This window comes from Dendropsophus ebraccatus, chromosome 3 (genome assembly GCF_027789765.1).
Source record: "Dendropsophus ebraccatus isolate aDenEbr1 chromosome 3, aDenEbr1.pat, whole genome shotgun sequence".
In the NCBI taxonomy this organism is placed as follows: Eukaryota; Metazoa; Chordata; class Amphibia; order Anura; family Hylidae; genus Dendropsophus; species Dendropsophus ebraccatus.
Window position 1 is genome coordinate 201,049,177 of NC_091456.1, and position 17,440 is coordinate 201,066,616.

At 50.1% G+C, this 17,440-nt stretch overlaps 1 protein-coding gene across 1 annotated transcript in view; it reads right to left on the bottom strand.

Moving 5' to 3' along the window:
* Positions 1-17,440, bottom strand: part of TLN1 (talin 1) — a 124,296-nt gene that overhangs the window by 53,644 nt on the left and 53,212 nt on the right. Inside the window, exons 11-13 of the mRNA XM_069963679.1 lie at positions 10,845-10,946; positions 7,512-7,588; positions 4,510-4,690 (exon numbers count right to left, since the gene is read on the bottom strand). Of these exons, the coding sequence (XP_069819780.1) occupies positions 4,510-4,690; positions 7,512-7,588; positions 10,845-10,946 (360 nt within the window). The remainder of the gene's footprint in view (positions 1-4,509; positions 4,691-7,511; positions 7,589-10,844; positions 10,947-17,440) is intronic.

Genomic DNA, 17,440 nt, shown 5'->3' on the forward strand with positions numbered 1-17,440 from the left:
GACCCCCGACACCTCCGATACCCACAGACCCCCGACACCTCCGATACCCACAGACCCCCGACACCTGACACATCAGATACCCACAGACCCCCGACACCTGACACATCAGATACCCACAGACCCCCGACACCTCCCATACCCACAGACCCCCGACACCTCCGATACCCACAGACCCCCGACACCTCCCATACCCACAGACCCCCGACACCTGACACCTCCCATACCCACAGACCCCCGACACCTGACACATCCCATACCCACAGACCCCTGACACCTCCCATACCCACAGACCCCCGACACCTCCGATACCCACAGACCCCCGACACCTGACACATCAGATACCCACAGACCCCCGACACCTGACACATCAGATACCCACAGACCCCCGACACCTGACACATCAGATACCCACAGACCCCCGACACCTGACACATCAGATACCCACAGACCCCCGACACCTGACACATCCGATACCCACAGACCCCCGACACCTGACACCTCCGATACCCACAGACCCCCGACACCTCCGATACCCACAGACCCCCGACACCTCCGATACCCACAGACCCCCGACACCTGACACATCAGATACCCACAGACCCCCGACACCTGACACATCAGATACCCACAGACCCCCGACACCTGACACCTCCCATACCCACAGACCCCCGACACCTCCGATACCCACAGACCCCCGACACCTCCCATACCCACAGACCCCCGACACCTGACACCTCCCATACCCACAGACCCCCGACACCTGACACATCCCATACCCACAGACCCCTGACACCTCCCATACCCACAGACCCCCGACACCTCCGATACCCACAGACCCCCGACACCTGACACATCAGATACCCACAGACCCCCGACACCTGACACATCAGATACCCACAGACCCCCGACACCTGACACATCCGATACCCACAGACCCCCGACACCTGACACATCCCATACCCACAGACCCCCGACACCTGACACATCCCATACCCACAGACCCCCGACACCTGACACCTCCGATACCCACAGACCCCACGACACCTGACACCTCCGATACCCACAGACCCCCCGACACCTCCCATACCCACAGACCCCCGACACCTCCGATACCCACAGACCCCCGACACCTCCCATACCCACAGACCCCCGACACCTCCCATACCCACAGACCCCCGACACCTGACACCTCCCATACCCACAGACCCCCGACACATCAGATACCCACAGACCCCCGACACCTGACACATCCCATACCCACAGACCCCCGACACCTGACACCTCCCATACCCACAGACCCCCGACACATCAGATACCCACAGACACCTGACACATCTGATACCCACAGACCCCCAACACCTGACACCTCCCATACCCACAGACCCCCGACACCCACAGACCCCCGACACCTGACACCTCCCATACTCACAGACCCCCGACACCTCCGATACCCACAGACCCCCGACACCTGACACCTCCCATACCCACAGACCCCCGACACCTGACACCTCCCATACCCACAGACCCCCGACACATCAGATACCTACAGACCCCTGACACCTGACACATCAGATACCCACAGACCCCCGACACCTGACACCTCCCATACCCACAGACCCCCGACACCTGACACATCAGATACCCACAGACCCCCGACACATCAGATACCCACAGACCCCCGACACCTGACACATCAGATACCCACAGACCCCCGACACCTGACACATCAGATACCCACAGACCCCCGACACCTGACACATCAGATACCCGACACATCAGATACCCACAGACACCTGACACCTCCGATACCCACAGACCCCCGACACCTCCGATACCCACAGACACCCGACACCTCCGATACCCACAGACCCCCGACACATCAGATACCCACAGACCCCCGACACCTGACACATCAGATACCCACAGACCCCCGACACCTGACACATCAGATACCCACAGACCCCTGACACCTGACACATCAGATACCCACAGACCCCTGACACCTCACACATCAGATACCCACAGACCCCCGACACCTGACACATCAGATACCCACAGACCCCCGACACCTGACACATCAGATACCCACAGACCCCCGACACCTGACACCTCCCATACCCACAGACCCCTGACACCTCCGATACCCACAGACCCCCGCCACCTGACACCTCCCATACCCACAGACCCCCGACACCTCCGATACCCACAGACCCCCGACACCTGACACATCAGATACCCACAGACCCCCGACAGCTGACGCCTCCCATACCCACAGACCCCCGACACATCAGATACCCACAGACCCCCGACACCTCCCATACCCACAGACCCCCGACACATCAGATACCCACAGACCCCCGACACCTGACACATCAGATACCCACAGACCCCCGACACCTGACACCTCCCATACCCACAGACCCCCGACACCTGACACCTCCGATACCCACAGACCCCCGACACCTGACACCTCCGATACCCACAGACCCCCGACACCTGACACCTTCCATACCCACAGACCCCCGACACCTGACACATCAGATACCCACAGACCCCCGACACCTGACACATCAGATACCCACAGACTCCCGACACCTGACACATCAGATACCCACAGACCCCCGACACCTGACACATCAGATACCCACAGACCCCCGACACCTGACACATCAGATACCCACAGACCCCCGACACCTGACACATCAGATACCCACAGACCCCCGACACCTGACACATCAGATACCCACAGACCCCTGACACCTGACACATCAGATACCCACAGACCCCCGACACCTCCCATACCCACAGACCCCCGACACCCACAGACCCCCGACACCTGACACCTCCCATACTCACAGACCCCCGACACCTCCGATACCCACAGACCCCCGACACCTGACACCTCCCATACCCACAGACCCCCGACACATCAGATACCTACAGACCCCTGACACCTGACACATCAGATACCCACAGACCCCCGACACCTGACACCTCCCATACCCACAGACCCCCGACACCTGACACATCAGATACCCACAGACCCCTGACACCTGACACCTCCCATACCCACAGACCCCTGACACCTGACACCTCCCATACCCACAGACCCCCGACACATCAGATACCCACAGACCCCCGACACCTGACACATCAGATACCCACAGACCCCCGACACCTGACACATCAGATACCCACAGACCCCCGACACCTGACACATCAGATACCCGACACATCAGATACCCACAGACACCTGACACCTCCGATACCCACAGACCCCCGACACCTCCGATACCCACAGACACCCGACACCTCCGATACCCACAGACCCCCGACACATCAGATACCCACAGACCCCCGACACCTGACACATCAGATACCCACAGACCCCCGACACCTGACACATCAGATACCCACAGACCCCTGACACCTCACACATCAGATACCCACAGACCCCCGACACCTGACACATCAGATACCCACAGACCCCCGACACCTGACACATCAGATACCCACAGACCCCCGACACCTGACACCTCCCATACCCACAGACCCCCGACACCTCCGATACCCACAGACCCCCGCCACCTGACACCTCCCATACCCACAGACCCCCGACACCTGACACATCAGATACCCACAGACCCCCGACACCTGACGCCTCCCATACCCACAGACCCCCGACACATCAGATACCCACAGACCCCCGACACCTCCCATACCCACAGACCCCCGACACATCAGATACCCACAGACCCCCGACACCTGACACATCAGATACCCACAGACCCCCGACACCTGACACCTCCCATACCCACAGACCCCCGACACCTGACACCTCCGATACCCACAGACCCCCGACACCTGACACCTCCGATACCCACAGACCCCCGACACCTGACACTTCCCATACCCACAGACCCCCGACACCTGACACCTCCCATACCCACAGACCCCCGACACCTGACACCTCCCATACCCACAGACCCCCGACACCTGACACATCAGATACCCACAGACCCCCGACACCTGACACATCAGATACCCACAGACCCCCGACACCTGACACATCAGATACCCACAGACCCCCGACACCTCCCATACCTACAGACCCCCGACACCTGACACCTCCGATACCCACAGACCCCCGACACCTGACACCTCCCATACCCACAGACCCCCGACACCTTCCATACCCACAGACCCCCGACACATCAGATACCCACAGACCCCCGACACCTGACACCTCCCATACCCACAGACCCCCGACACCTGACACATCAGATACCCACAGACCCCGACACCTGACACATCAGATACCCACAGACCCCGACACCTGACACATCAGATACCCACAGACCCCCGACACCTCCCATACCCACAGACCCCCGACACCTCCGATACCCACAGACCCCTGACACCTCCGATACCCACAGACCCCTGACACCTCCGATACCCACAGACACATGACACCTGACAGATCTGATCTATCCCATCCACCATTCTTACCAGAGGGGGCATATGTCCCCAGTGCATCTGTCCGCTGGTGATCTGCTGCTGAGCCTGGGGCATGGAGCCCACCTGGAAGTTCTCCGGCCCCCCGGCCCCGGAGCGCATGATGGCCGGCAGTGCCACCGAGCCGTGCTCCACCTTACCCACCTGGTTAAACTGCTGCTGCAGAACCGTAGATCTGTAAGAGAGAAGAGAGAGGGTGGAGGCGGCAGAGAAGACCGCCAGATGGAGGGGCAGCTGCAAGACCCCCGCCTGACATCACACTGACTGACAGAGGGGAAGGAATATAGCAGTATATCCCTGTATACAGGAGCAGTATTATAGTAGTTATATCCCTGTATATAGGAGCAGTATTATAGTAGTATATTCCTGTATATAGGAGCAGTATTATAGTAGTTATATCCCTGTATATAGGAGCAGTATTATAGTAGTTATATCCCTGTATATAGGAGCAGTATTATAGTAGTTATATTCCTGTATATAGGAGCAGTATTATAGTAGTTATATTCCTGTATATAGGAGCAGTATTATAGTAGTATATCCCTGTATATAGGGAGCAGTATTATAGTAGTATATTCCTGTATATAGGAGCAGTATTATAGTAGTTATATCCCTGTATATAGGAGCAGTATTATAGTAGTTATATCCCTGTATATAGGAGCAGTATTATAGTAGTATATTCCTGTATATAGGAGCAGTATTATAGTAGTATATTCCTGTATATAGGAGCAGTATTATAGTAGTATATTCCTGTATATAGGAGCAGTATTATAGTAGTTATATTCCTGTATATAGGGGCAGTATTATAGTAGTTATATCCCTGTATATAGGAGCAGTATTATAGTAGTTATATCCCTGTATATAGGAGCAGTATTATAGTAGATATATTCCTGTATATAGGAGCAGTATTATAGTAGTTATATCCCTGTATATAGGAGCAGTATTATAGTAGTATATTCCTGTATATAGGGGGCAGTATTATACTAGTTATATTCCTGTATATAGGAGCAGTATTATAGTAGTTATATCCCTGTATATAGGAGCAGTATTATAGTAGTTATATTCCTGTATATAGGGGGCAGTATTATAGTAGTATATCCCTGTATATAGGAGCAGTATTATAGTAGTTATATTCCTGTATATAGGAGCAGTATTATAGTAGTTATATTCCTGTATATAAGAGCAGTATTATAGTAGTATATCCCTGTATATAGGAGCAGTATTATAGTAGTATATTCCTGTATATAGGGGGCAGTATTATAGTAGTTATATTCCTGTATATAGGGGGCAGTATTATAGTAGTATATCCCTGTATATAGGAGCAGTATTATAGTAGTATATCCCTGTATATAGGAGCAGTATTATAGTAGTATATTCCTGTATATAGGAGCAGTATTATAGTAGTTATATCCCTGTATATAGGGAGCAGTATTATAGTAGTTATATCCCTGTATATAGGAGCAGTATTATAGTAGTTATATTCCTGTATATAGGAGCAGTATTATAGTAGTTATATTCCTGTACATAGGAGCAGTATTATAGTAGATATATCCCTGTATATAGGAGCAGTATTATAGTAGTATATCCCTGTATATAGGAGCAGTATTATAGTAGTATATTCCTGTATATAGGAGCAGTATTATAGTAGTATATTCCTGTACATAGGGAGCAGTATTATAGTAGTATATTCCTGTATATAGGAGCAGTATTATAGTAGTTATATTCCTGTACATAGGAGCAGTATTATAGTAGATATATCCCTGTATATAGGAGCAGTATTATAGTAGTATATCCCTGTATATAGGAGCAGTATTATAGTAGTATATTCCTGTATATAGGAGCAGTATTATAGTAGTATATTCCTGTACATAGGGAGCAGTATTATAGTAGTATATTCCTGTATATAGGAGCAGTATTATAGTAGTTATATCCCTGTATATAGGGAGCAGTATTATAGTAGTATATCCCTGTATATAGGAGCAGTATTATAGTAGTATATTCCTGTATATAGGAGCAGTATTATAGTAGTATATTCCTGTATATAGGAGCAGTATTATAGTAGTATATTCCTGTATATAGGAGCAGTATTCTAGTAGTTATATTCCTGTATATAGGAGCAGTATTATAGTAGTTATATTCCTGTATATAGGAGCAGTATTATAGTAGTATATTCCTGTATATAGGAGCAGTATTATAGTAGTTATATCCCTGTATATAGGAGCAGTATTATAGTAGTTATATCCCTGTATATAGGAGCAGTATTATAGTAGTTATATCCCTGTATATAGGAGCAGTATTATAGTAGTTATATTCCTGTATATAGGAACAGTATTATAGTAGTTATATTCCTGTATATAGGGGGCAGTATTATAGTAGTTATATCCCTGTATATAGGAGCAGTATTATAGTAGTTATATTCCTGTATATAGGAGCAGTATTATAGTAGTATATTCCTGTATATAGGAGCAGTATTATAGTAGTTATATTCCTGTATATAGGGGGCAGTATTATAGTAGTTATATCCCTGTATATAGGAGCAGTATTATAGTAGTTATATTCCTGTATATAGGAGCAGTATTATAGTAGTATATTCCTGTATATAGGAGCAGTATTATAGTAGTATATCCCTGTATATAGGAGCAGTATTATAGTAGTTATATTCCTGTATATAGGAGCAGTATTATAGTAGTTATATTCCTGTATATAGGGAGCAGTATTATAGTAGTTATATTCCTGTATATAGGAGCAGTATTATAGTAGTATATTCCTGTATATAGGAGCAGTATTATAGTAGTATATCCCTGTATATAGGAGCAGTATTATAGTTGTATATTCCTGTATATAGGAGCAGTATTATAGTAGTATATTCTGTATTATAGTTTTCAGGTGAAATGAACACTGCTGTGGATCTCTCTCGGGGTCGGCATGTCGGCTAATGACTTGGCGGGAGATACGGCATTATACAGGAGTCAGCAGCTTCTGCTCTGCAGGTTTCTTACTTTTTTGGTGAAACAGAATCCTCTAACATGGTCGACTCCTCGTCTCCCTCCAAACCAAAGTGATCTTTGCTTTTTTTCTGTAACAGAGGAAAATAGAAGTTACACATTGTGAAAATGCTGGACTGGCCTGTTAATAGAGACTGGTGATGACTGCAGTGTAACAGGAGGCAGTGATGATAGGTATGAGGAGTCAGGAGTAGAGACTGGGGACGGGTATGAGGAGTCAGGAGTAGAGACTGGGGACGGGTATGAGGAGGCAGGAGTAGAGACTGGTGACAGGTATGAGGAGGCAGGAGTAGAGACTGGTGACAGGTATGAGGAGGCAGGAGTAGAGACTGGTGATGAGAGGTATGAGGAGGCAGGAGTAGAGACTGGTGATGAGAGGTATGAGGAGGCAGGAGTAGAGACTGGTGACGGGTATGAGGAGGCAGGAGTAGAGATTGGTGATGAGAGGTATGAGGAGGCAGGAGTAGAGACTGGTGACTGGTATGAGGAGGCAGGAGTAGAGACTGGTGATGAGAGGTATGAGGAGGCAGGAGTAGAGATTGGTGATGACAGGTACGAGGAGGCAGGAGTAGAGACTGGTGATGATAGGTATGAGGAGGTAGGAGTAGAGACTGGTGATGAGAGGTATGAGGAGGCAGGAGTAGAGACTGGTGACAGGTATGAGGAGGCAGGAGTAGAGATTGGTGAAGAGAGGTATGAGGAGGTAGGAGTAGAGACTGGGGACGGGTATGAGGAGGCAGGAGTAGAGATTGGTGATGAGAGGTATGAGGAGGTAGGAGTAGAGACTGGGGACGGGTATGAGGAGGCAGGAGTAGAGACTGGTGACGGGTATGAGGAGGCAGGAGTAGAGACTGGTAAGGACAGGTATGAGGAGGCAGGAGTAGAGACTGGTAAGGACAGGTATGAGGAGGTAGGAGTAGAGACTGGGGACGGGTATGAGGAGGCAGGAGTAGAGACTGGTGAGGACAGGTATGAGGAGGCAGGAGTAGAGACTGGTAAGGACAGGTATGAGGAGGCAGGAGTAGAGACTGGTGACGGGTATGAGGAGGCAGGAGTAGAGACTGGGGACGGGTATGAGGAGGCAGGAGTAGAGACTGGTGAGGACAGGTATGAGGAGGCAGGAGTAGAGACTGGTGATGAGAGGTATGAGGAGGCAGGAGTAGAGACTGGTGACAGGTATGAGGAGGCAGGAGTAGAGACTGGTGACAGGTATGAGGAGGCAGGAGTAGAGACTGGTGACAGGTATGAGGAGGCAGGAGTAGAGACTGGTGATGAGAGGTATGAGGAGGCAGGAGTAGAGACTGGTGATGAGAGGTATGAGGAGGCAGGAGTAGAGATTGGTGATGAGAGGTATGAGGAGGCAGGAGTAGAGACTGGTGACGGGTGTGAGGAGGCAGGAGTAGAGACTGGGGACGGGTATGAGGAGGCAGGAGTAGAGACTGGTGACAGGTACGAGGAGGCAGGAGTAGAGACTGGTGATGAGAGGTATGAGGAGGCAGGAGTAGAGACTGGTGACAGGTACGAGGAGGCAGGAGTAGAGACTGGTGATGAGAGGTATGAGGAGGCAGGAGTAGAGACTGGTGATGAGAGGTATGAGGAGGCAGGAGTAGAGACTGGTGACAGGTATGAGGAGGCAGGAGTAGAGACTGGTGACAGGTATGAGGAGGCAGGAGTAGAGACTGGTGATGAGAGGTATGAGGAGGCAGGAGTAGAGACTGGTGATGAGAGGTATGAGGAGGCAGGAGTAGAGACTGGGGACGGGTATGAGGAGGCAGGAGTAGAGACTGGGGACGGGTATGAGGAGGCAGGAGTAGAGACTGGGGACGGGTATGAGGAGGCAGGAGTAGAGACTGGTGACAGGTATGAGGAGGCAGGAGTAGAGACTGGTAAGGACAGGTATGAGGAGGCAGGAGTAGAGACTGGTGACGGGTATGAGGAGGCAGGAGTAGAGACTGGTGACAGGTATGAGGAGGCAGGAGTAGAGACTGGTGAGGACAGGTATGAGGAGGCAGGAGTAGAGACTGGTAAGGACAGGTATGAGGAGGCAGGAGTAGAGACTGGTAAGGACAGGTATGAGGAGGCAGGAGTAGAGACTGGTGAGGACAGGTATGAGGAGGCAGGAGTAGAGACTGGTGAGGACAGGTATGAGGAGGCAGGAGTAGAGACTGGTGATGAGAGGTATGAGGAGGCAGGAGTAGAGACTGGTGAGGACAGGTATGAGGAGGCAGGAGTAGAGACTGGTGACGGGTATGAGGAGGCAGGAGTAGAGACTGGTGACGGGTATGAGGAGGCAGGAGTAGAGACTGGGGACGGGTATGAGGAGGCAGGAGTAGAGACTGGTGAGGACAGGTATGAGGAGGCAGGAGTAGAGACTGGTGAGGACAGGTATGAGGAGGCAGGAGTAGAGACTGGTGACGGGTATGAGGAGGCAGGAGTAGAGACTGGTGACGGGTATGAGGAGGCAGGAGTAGAGACTGGGGACGGGTATGAGGAGGCAGGAGTAGAGACTGGTGAGGACAGGTATGAGGAGGCAGGAGTAGAGACTGGTGACAGGTATGAGGAGGCAGGAGTAGAGACTGGTGATGAGAGGTATGAGGAGGCAGGAGTAGAGACTGGTGACGGGTATGAGGAGGCAGGAGTAGAGACTGGGGACGGGTATGAGGAGGCAGGAGTAGAGACTGGTGAGGACAGGTATGAGGAGGCAGGAGTAGAGACTGGTGACAGGTATGAGGAGGCAGGAGTAGAGACTGGGGACGGGTATGAGGAGGCAGGAGTAGAGACTGGTGAGGACAGGTATGAGGAGGCAGGAGTAGAGACTGGTGACAGGTATGAGGAGGCAGGAGTAGAGACTGGTGATGAGAGGTATGAGGAGGCAGGAGTAGAGACTGGTGACGGGTATGAGGAGGCAGGAGTAGAGACTGGGGACGGGTATGAGGAGGCAGGAGTAGAGACTGGTGACGGGTATGAGGAGGCAGGAGTAGAGACTGGTGACAGGTATGAGGAGGCAGGAGTAGAGACTGGTGACGGGTATGAGGAGGCAGGAGTAGAGACTGGTGAGGACAGGTATGAGGAGGCAGGAGTAGAGACTGGTAAGGACAGGTATGAGGAGGCAGGAGTAGAGACTGGTGAGGACGGGTATGAGGAGGCAGGAGTAGAGACTGGTGAGGACGGGTATGAGGAGGCAGGAGTAGAGACTGGTGATGAGAGGTATGAGGAGGCAGGAGTAGAGACTGGTGACTGGTATGAGGAGGCAGGAGTAGACTGGTGACGGGTATGAGGAGGCAGGAGTAGAGACTGGTGAGGACAGGTATGAGGAGGCAGTGTGACCTTTTTCAGGATGATGTCGATGTATCCGGCGATGAGCTGTGCGATCTGCTCTCCTTCCGTGGTCTGCACAGAGTAGTAGCCATCCTGATAGTCTCCAAAGTCCTAAAACAGACATCCATATATACAGGGTGAGAGAGGTCTCCATCATCCATATATACAGGGTGAGAGAGGTCTCCATCATCCATATATACAGGGTGAGAGAGGTCTCCATCATCCATATATACAGGGTGAGAGAGGTCTCCATCATCCATATATACAGGGTGAGAGAGGTCTCCATCATCCATATATACAGGGTGAGAGAGGTCTCCATCATCCATATATACAGGGTGAGAGAGGTCTCCATCATCCATATACAGGGTGAGAGAGGTCTCCATCATCCATATATACAGGGTGAGAGAGGTCTCCATCATCCATATATACAGGGTGAGAGAGGTCTCCATCATCCATATATACAGGGTGAGAGAGGCCTCCGCCATCCATATATACAGGGTGAGAGAGGCCTCCGCCATCCATATATACAGGGTGAGAGAGGTCTCCATCATCCATATATACAGGGTGAGAGAGGCCTCCGCCATCCATATATACAGGGTGAGAGAGGTCTCCATCATCCATATATACAGGGTGAGAGAGGTCTCCATCATCCATATATACAGGGTGAGAGAGGTCTCCATCATCCATATATACAGGGTGAGAGAGGTCTCCATCATCCATATATACAGGGTGAGAGAGGTCTCCATCATCCATATATACAGGGTGAGAGAGGTCTCCATCATCCATATATACAGGGTGAGAGAGGTCTCCATCATCCATATATACAGGGTGAGAGAGGTCTCCATCATCCATATATACAGGGTGAGAGAGGTCTCCATCATCCATATATACAGGGTGAGAGAGGTCTCCATCATCCATATATACAGGGTGAGAGGCCTCCGCCATCCATATATACAGGGTGAGAGAGGCCTCCGCCATCCATATATACAGGGTGAGAGAGGCCTCCGCCATCCATATATACAGGGTGAGAGAGGTCTCCATCATCCATATATACAGGGTGAGAGAGGTCTCCATCATCCATATATACAGGGTGAGAGAGGTCTCCATCATCCATATATACAGGGTGAGAGAGGCCTCCGCCATCCATATATACAGGGTGAGAGAGGTCTCCATCATCCATATATACAGGATGAGAGGCCTCCGCCATCCATATATACAGGGTGAAAGGCCTCCATCATCCATATATACAGGGTGAGAGAGGTCTCCATCATCCATATATACAGGGTGAGAGAGGTCTCCATCATCCATATATACAGGGTGAAAGGACTCCGCCATCCATATATACAGGGTGAGAGGCCTCCATCATCCATATATACAGGGTGAGAGAGGTCTCCATCATCCATATATACAGGGTGAGAGGCCTCCGCCATCCATATATACAGGGTGAGAGGCCTCCGCCATCCATATATACAGGGTGAGAGAGGTCTCCATCATCCATATATACAGGGTGAGAGGCCTCCATCATCCATATATACAGGGAGAGGTCTCCATCATCCATATATACAGGGAGAGAGAGGTCTCCATCATCCATATATACAGGGAGAGAGGCCTCCGTCATCCATATATACAGGGAGAGAGGCCTCCGTCATCCATATATACAGGGTGAGAGGCCTCCATCATCCATATATACAGGGTGAGAGGCCTCCATCATCCATATATACAGGGTGAGAGGCTTCCATCATCCATATATACAGGGTGAGAGGCCTCCGCCATCCATATATACAGGGTGAGAGGCCTCCATCATCCATATATACAGGGTGAGAGGCTTCCATCATCCATATATACAGGGAGAGGTCTCCGCCATCTAAGATATATTTATTATAGAGATACATATATAATGCACTGATCACTCATAGAGATACATATATACTGCACTGATCACTCATAGAGATACATATATAATGCACTGATCACTCATAGAGATACATATATACTGCACTGATCACTCATAGAGATACATATATACTGCACTGATCACTCATAGAGATACATATATACTGCACTGATCTCTCATAGGGATACATATATACTGCACTGATCTCTCATAGGGATACATATATACTGCACTGATCTCTCATAGAGATACATATATACTGCACTGATCTCTCATAGAGATACATATATACTGCACTGATCTCTCATAGAGATACATATATACTGCACTGATCTCTCATAGAGATACATATATACTGCACTGATCTCTCATAGAGATACATATATACTGCACTGATCTCTCATAGAGATACATATATACTGCACTGATCTCTCATAGAGATACATATATACTGCACTGATCTCTCATAGAGATACATATATACTGCACATATACACTCACCGGCCACTTTATTAGGTACACCTGTCCAACTGCACGTTACCACTTAACTTCTAATCAGCCAATCACATGGCGGCAACTCAGTGCATTTAGGCATGTAGACATGGTCAAGACAATCTCCTGCAGTTCAAACCGAGCATCAGTATGGGGAAGAAAGGTGATTTGAGGCCTTTGAACGTGGCATGATTGTTGGTGCCAGAAGGGCTGGTCTGAGTATTTCAGAAACTGCTGATCTACTGGGATTTTCACGCACAACCATCTCTAGGGTTTACAGAGAATGGTCCGAAAAAGAAAAACCATCCAGTGAGCGGCCGTTCTGTGGGCAGAAATGCCTTGTTGATGCCAGAGGTCAGAGGAGAATGGGCAGACTGGTTCCAGCTGATAGAAAGGCAACAGTGACTCAAATAGCCAACCGTTACAGCCAAGGTAGGCCGAAAAGCATCTCTGAACGCACAGTACGGCCAACTCTGAGGCAGATGGGCTACAGCAGCAGAAGACCACACCGGGGGCCACTCCGCTCAGCTAAGAACAGGAAACTGAGGCTACAATTTGCACAAGCTCATCGAAATTGGACAGTAGAAGATTGGAAAAACGTTGCCTGGTCTGATGAGTCTCGATTTCTGCTGCGACATTCGGATGGTAGGGTCAGAATTTGGCGTCAACAACATGAAAGCATGGATCCATCCTGCCTTGTATCAACGGTTCAGGCTGGTGGTGGTGGTGTCATGGTGGGGGGAATATTTTCTTGGCACTCTTTGGGCCCCTTGGTACCAATTGAGCATCGCAACGCCACAGCCTACCTGAGTATTGTTGCTGACCATGTCCATCCCTTTATGACCACAATGGACCCAACATCTGATGGCGACTTTCAGCAGGATAATGCGCCATGTCATAAAGCTAGAATCATCTCAGACTGGTTTCTTGTACATGACAATGAGGTCACTGTACTCCAATGGCCTCCACAGTCACCAGATCTCAATCCAATAGAGCATCTTTGGGATGTGGTGGAACGGGAGATTGGCATCATGGATGTGCAGCCGACAAATCTGCGGCAACTGTGTGATGTCATCATGTCACTATGGACCAAAATCTCTGAGGAAGCTTCCAGCACCTTGTTGTATCTATGCCACCAAGAATTGGGGCCGTTCTGAGGGCAAAAGGGGGTCCAACCCGTTACTAGCATGGTGTACCTAATAAAGTGGCCGCTGAGTGTATACACACACAGCATCAGAGGACTCCATCATGTGCACAATGGTACCTTGGTTTAAGAGTAACTTGAATTAAGAGTGTTTGGTGTGGGGCGTGGTCTAGGAACGGCGCCGAGCGGTCACTTACTGTAAGATCTCCGCTCCTTCTGCCCGGCACCGAGCACATAAGCACCAGCTGAGCCGCACCACATGTCCCGCTCTGCCACCCCGAGCAGCGGCAAATCACGGAGGACGAAGAAGCTGCCAGCCGCTCCTCCTGCTGGTCCCATTCGGCGGTATCTCAGGAGCACAGGGATCCTGCCATGGGGGAGGATTTAAGGGAGCTCAAGCAGCAAATGGCGGCTATGCCCACCAAAGAGGATATGGAGAGATATGTACAGCGCCTGGAGTCCACGTATAAACTGGAAATTAAGGCACTTTCAGCTAACTTATCCCAGTTGACTGATCAGGTGCAAAGGCTAGAGGAAGATGTGGTCACTGTCAGGGCAACGCAGGCCGCCCAGCAAAATATACAGTCCGATCAACAAGCCACGCTTGCCCAACATACTCAGCAGATTCATTCTCTTTTTAACATGGTGGATGATCAGGAAAATCGCAACCGCCGCAATAATGTCCGGCTTAGAGGCATCCAGTGGACACCGCAGCCTTGCTACCCACTGCAATCTTTCTTCAACACCTTGTTGGAAAGGCCTGCTGACAATGTGATAGAGATTGACAGAGCACATCGTGCGCTTGGTCCTCGTAACCCCGATGCAGACAAACCGCGTGACGTCATATGTCGCATTCATTTCTATCAAGTGAAGGAGGAGATTATGCGCAGAGCCAGGGATAAAGAGACTTTGCTCATAGACGGACACCGTATACAACTACTTGCAGACCTCTCCCACCTTACACTGGCAAAAAGACGCGCTCTCAAACCATTGCTGGACTCACTACGCAATCATAACTTCATGTACTCATGGGGACATCCATTCCAACTGCAAGTAAGGAAAGGCGGCCGCTTACATGCTTTACACACCAGCGGATGGGGAATTCTTTTGCGAGTCTCTGGCAAACTGCCGATTGGCCATACACTACCCCTTCTCTTCCTCAGCGGCAACCCTGTAGCAGAGACAGACGCAACCGAGCTCCACCTGGAGAGGATGATCACCCTCATGTGGCAGAGGCTGTCTGACTGAGTGGAGGCGTGATGTTACAGTGTTTCGTTTAGCTAGGACATTTACCGTTAGTAATGCTAAAAGGCTGATGGACATTGTCTTTGCCCGACATATCTGAAGTTACCTAAGTGCCATTTATTACTTGATAGTATTGTTCGGTTGTGGTGGCTTGGAACACCCCTGCTTTAAGGGGGAGGACATAGCTGCTATCAACCCAGTTCAGTTCAATAGTGGTTATTATTTGCACAGTGGGAATGTCTACTAGTGTTGGGGGCAGTTGTTCACGTGTTGCGAGTTTACATATCTTAGTTGCGTAATTCTACCTGGTGCCGGGCGGAAGGGAATGCTTTGGCTAGACTAGGCTGCCCCCCCGCTTTAGGGTTGACCAGAATTTTGTGGTCCTTCTATACTCTCTATTTACCCCTTAGTTTAGCTGCTAGGGGGTTCGCCGAAAGGCGTATTTTGCTTTTTTATTTTTCTTTATTATTTTATTTTTTATCTTTCTCTTCTTTTCTGTATTTCTCTATTTTACCCTTAGCTCTTTGTTCCTTTTTACTTTTCCCCACTCCTACCTCTTTCCGGACCTATCTAACCCTTCCTTCCTCACCCCCTCCCCATTCAATATGGCTACATCTCTCAAACTATGCTCCCTAAATGTTAGGGGTTTAATACCCCTGAGAAACGGTCACAAATCTCTTATAATATGCAGAAAGAACACGTTCATTTTCTTTTCTTGCAAGAAACCCATTTCAAAACGCATCACCTGCCCCAGTTCTCTAATAGATACTACCCTAAGTGGCATCACAGCACGGACCCTGACTAAGTCTAAAGGTGCTAGCATCGGTATTCATAGATCCCTGCGCCACGGGGTATTACACACCAGGGCTGACACAGAGGGGAGGTATGTGTTTTTAAAATTATCTGTCCAGTCTAAAATATTAACGCTTGCTTTTATCTCCCAAATCAGGACCGAGTTAGGACTTGCCGTCGGTACCTGCGCCTATTGGAGGACTTTGCGGAGGGCCTCTTGATTGTTGGAGGGGATTTTAATTTCATCTTTGATCCAGCCCTGGATTCTTCCTCCGTTGGGGGGCGTCAACCGTTGTCCCACATGCAAAAACTAACATCTACTATAGATTCACTTCAGCTAGCGGACATCTGGCGAATTTTACATCCAACCGATCGTGATTACACCTTATACTCTCCGCTACACGCGTCATACAGCAGAATAGACTTTTTCTTGGTAAGTCACCACCTACCCACATGGCAATCTCCATCCCATATTGGGTCGGTGTTTTGGTCCGACCATGCACCGGTGTTCTGCTCCTTGGAGATACCGGGTTCGGCCACAACCTTTCGCTCCTGGAGGTTGAATGAAAATCTCTTTAACCCCTTAACGACAAAGGGCGTATAGGTACGCCCTATTGCCGGTAAGGGAGTTCAGAGCGGGGCCGGGTGCCGCGTGTAGCCCGGGACAGTAGGTATTAGAGGGCACGGTCCGATCGCCGTGCCCGCTAATACAGTAATCAGATGCAGCTGTCAAACATGACAGGTGCCTCCGATTACCGGATCCAGCGTCTCCCTGGTGTCTAGAGGCGGAGATCGCTCCTCCGGGATGTTATCCCGGAGGAGCGATCTCAGTTTCTGAAGCCGGCTGGGGACCGCTCCAAGATGGCGCCGTCCCCGGCTCAGCACTCGTTTGTTTCCGGCTGCAGCAGCTGAAAGCAAACGAGTACCGATCTCATGGATCACTGCAGCATATCTATGCTGCAGAGATCTCAATGAGAGATTAAAGTATATATACTAGAAGTCCCCTAGGGGGAATAACCCTAACCCCAGGGGAGAATA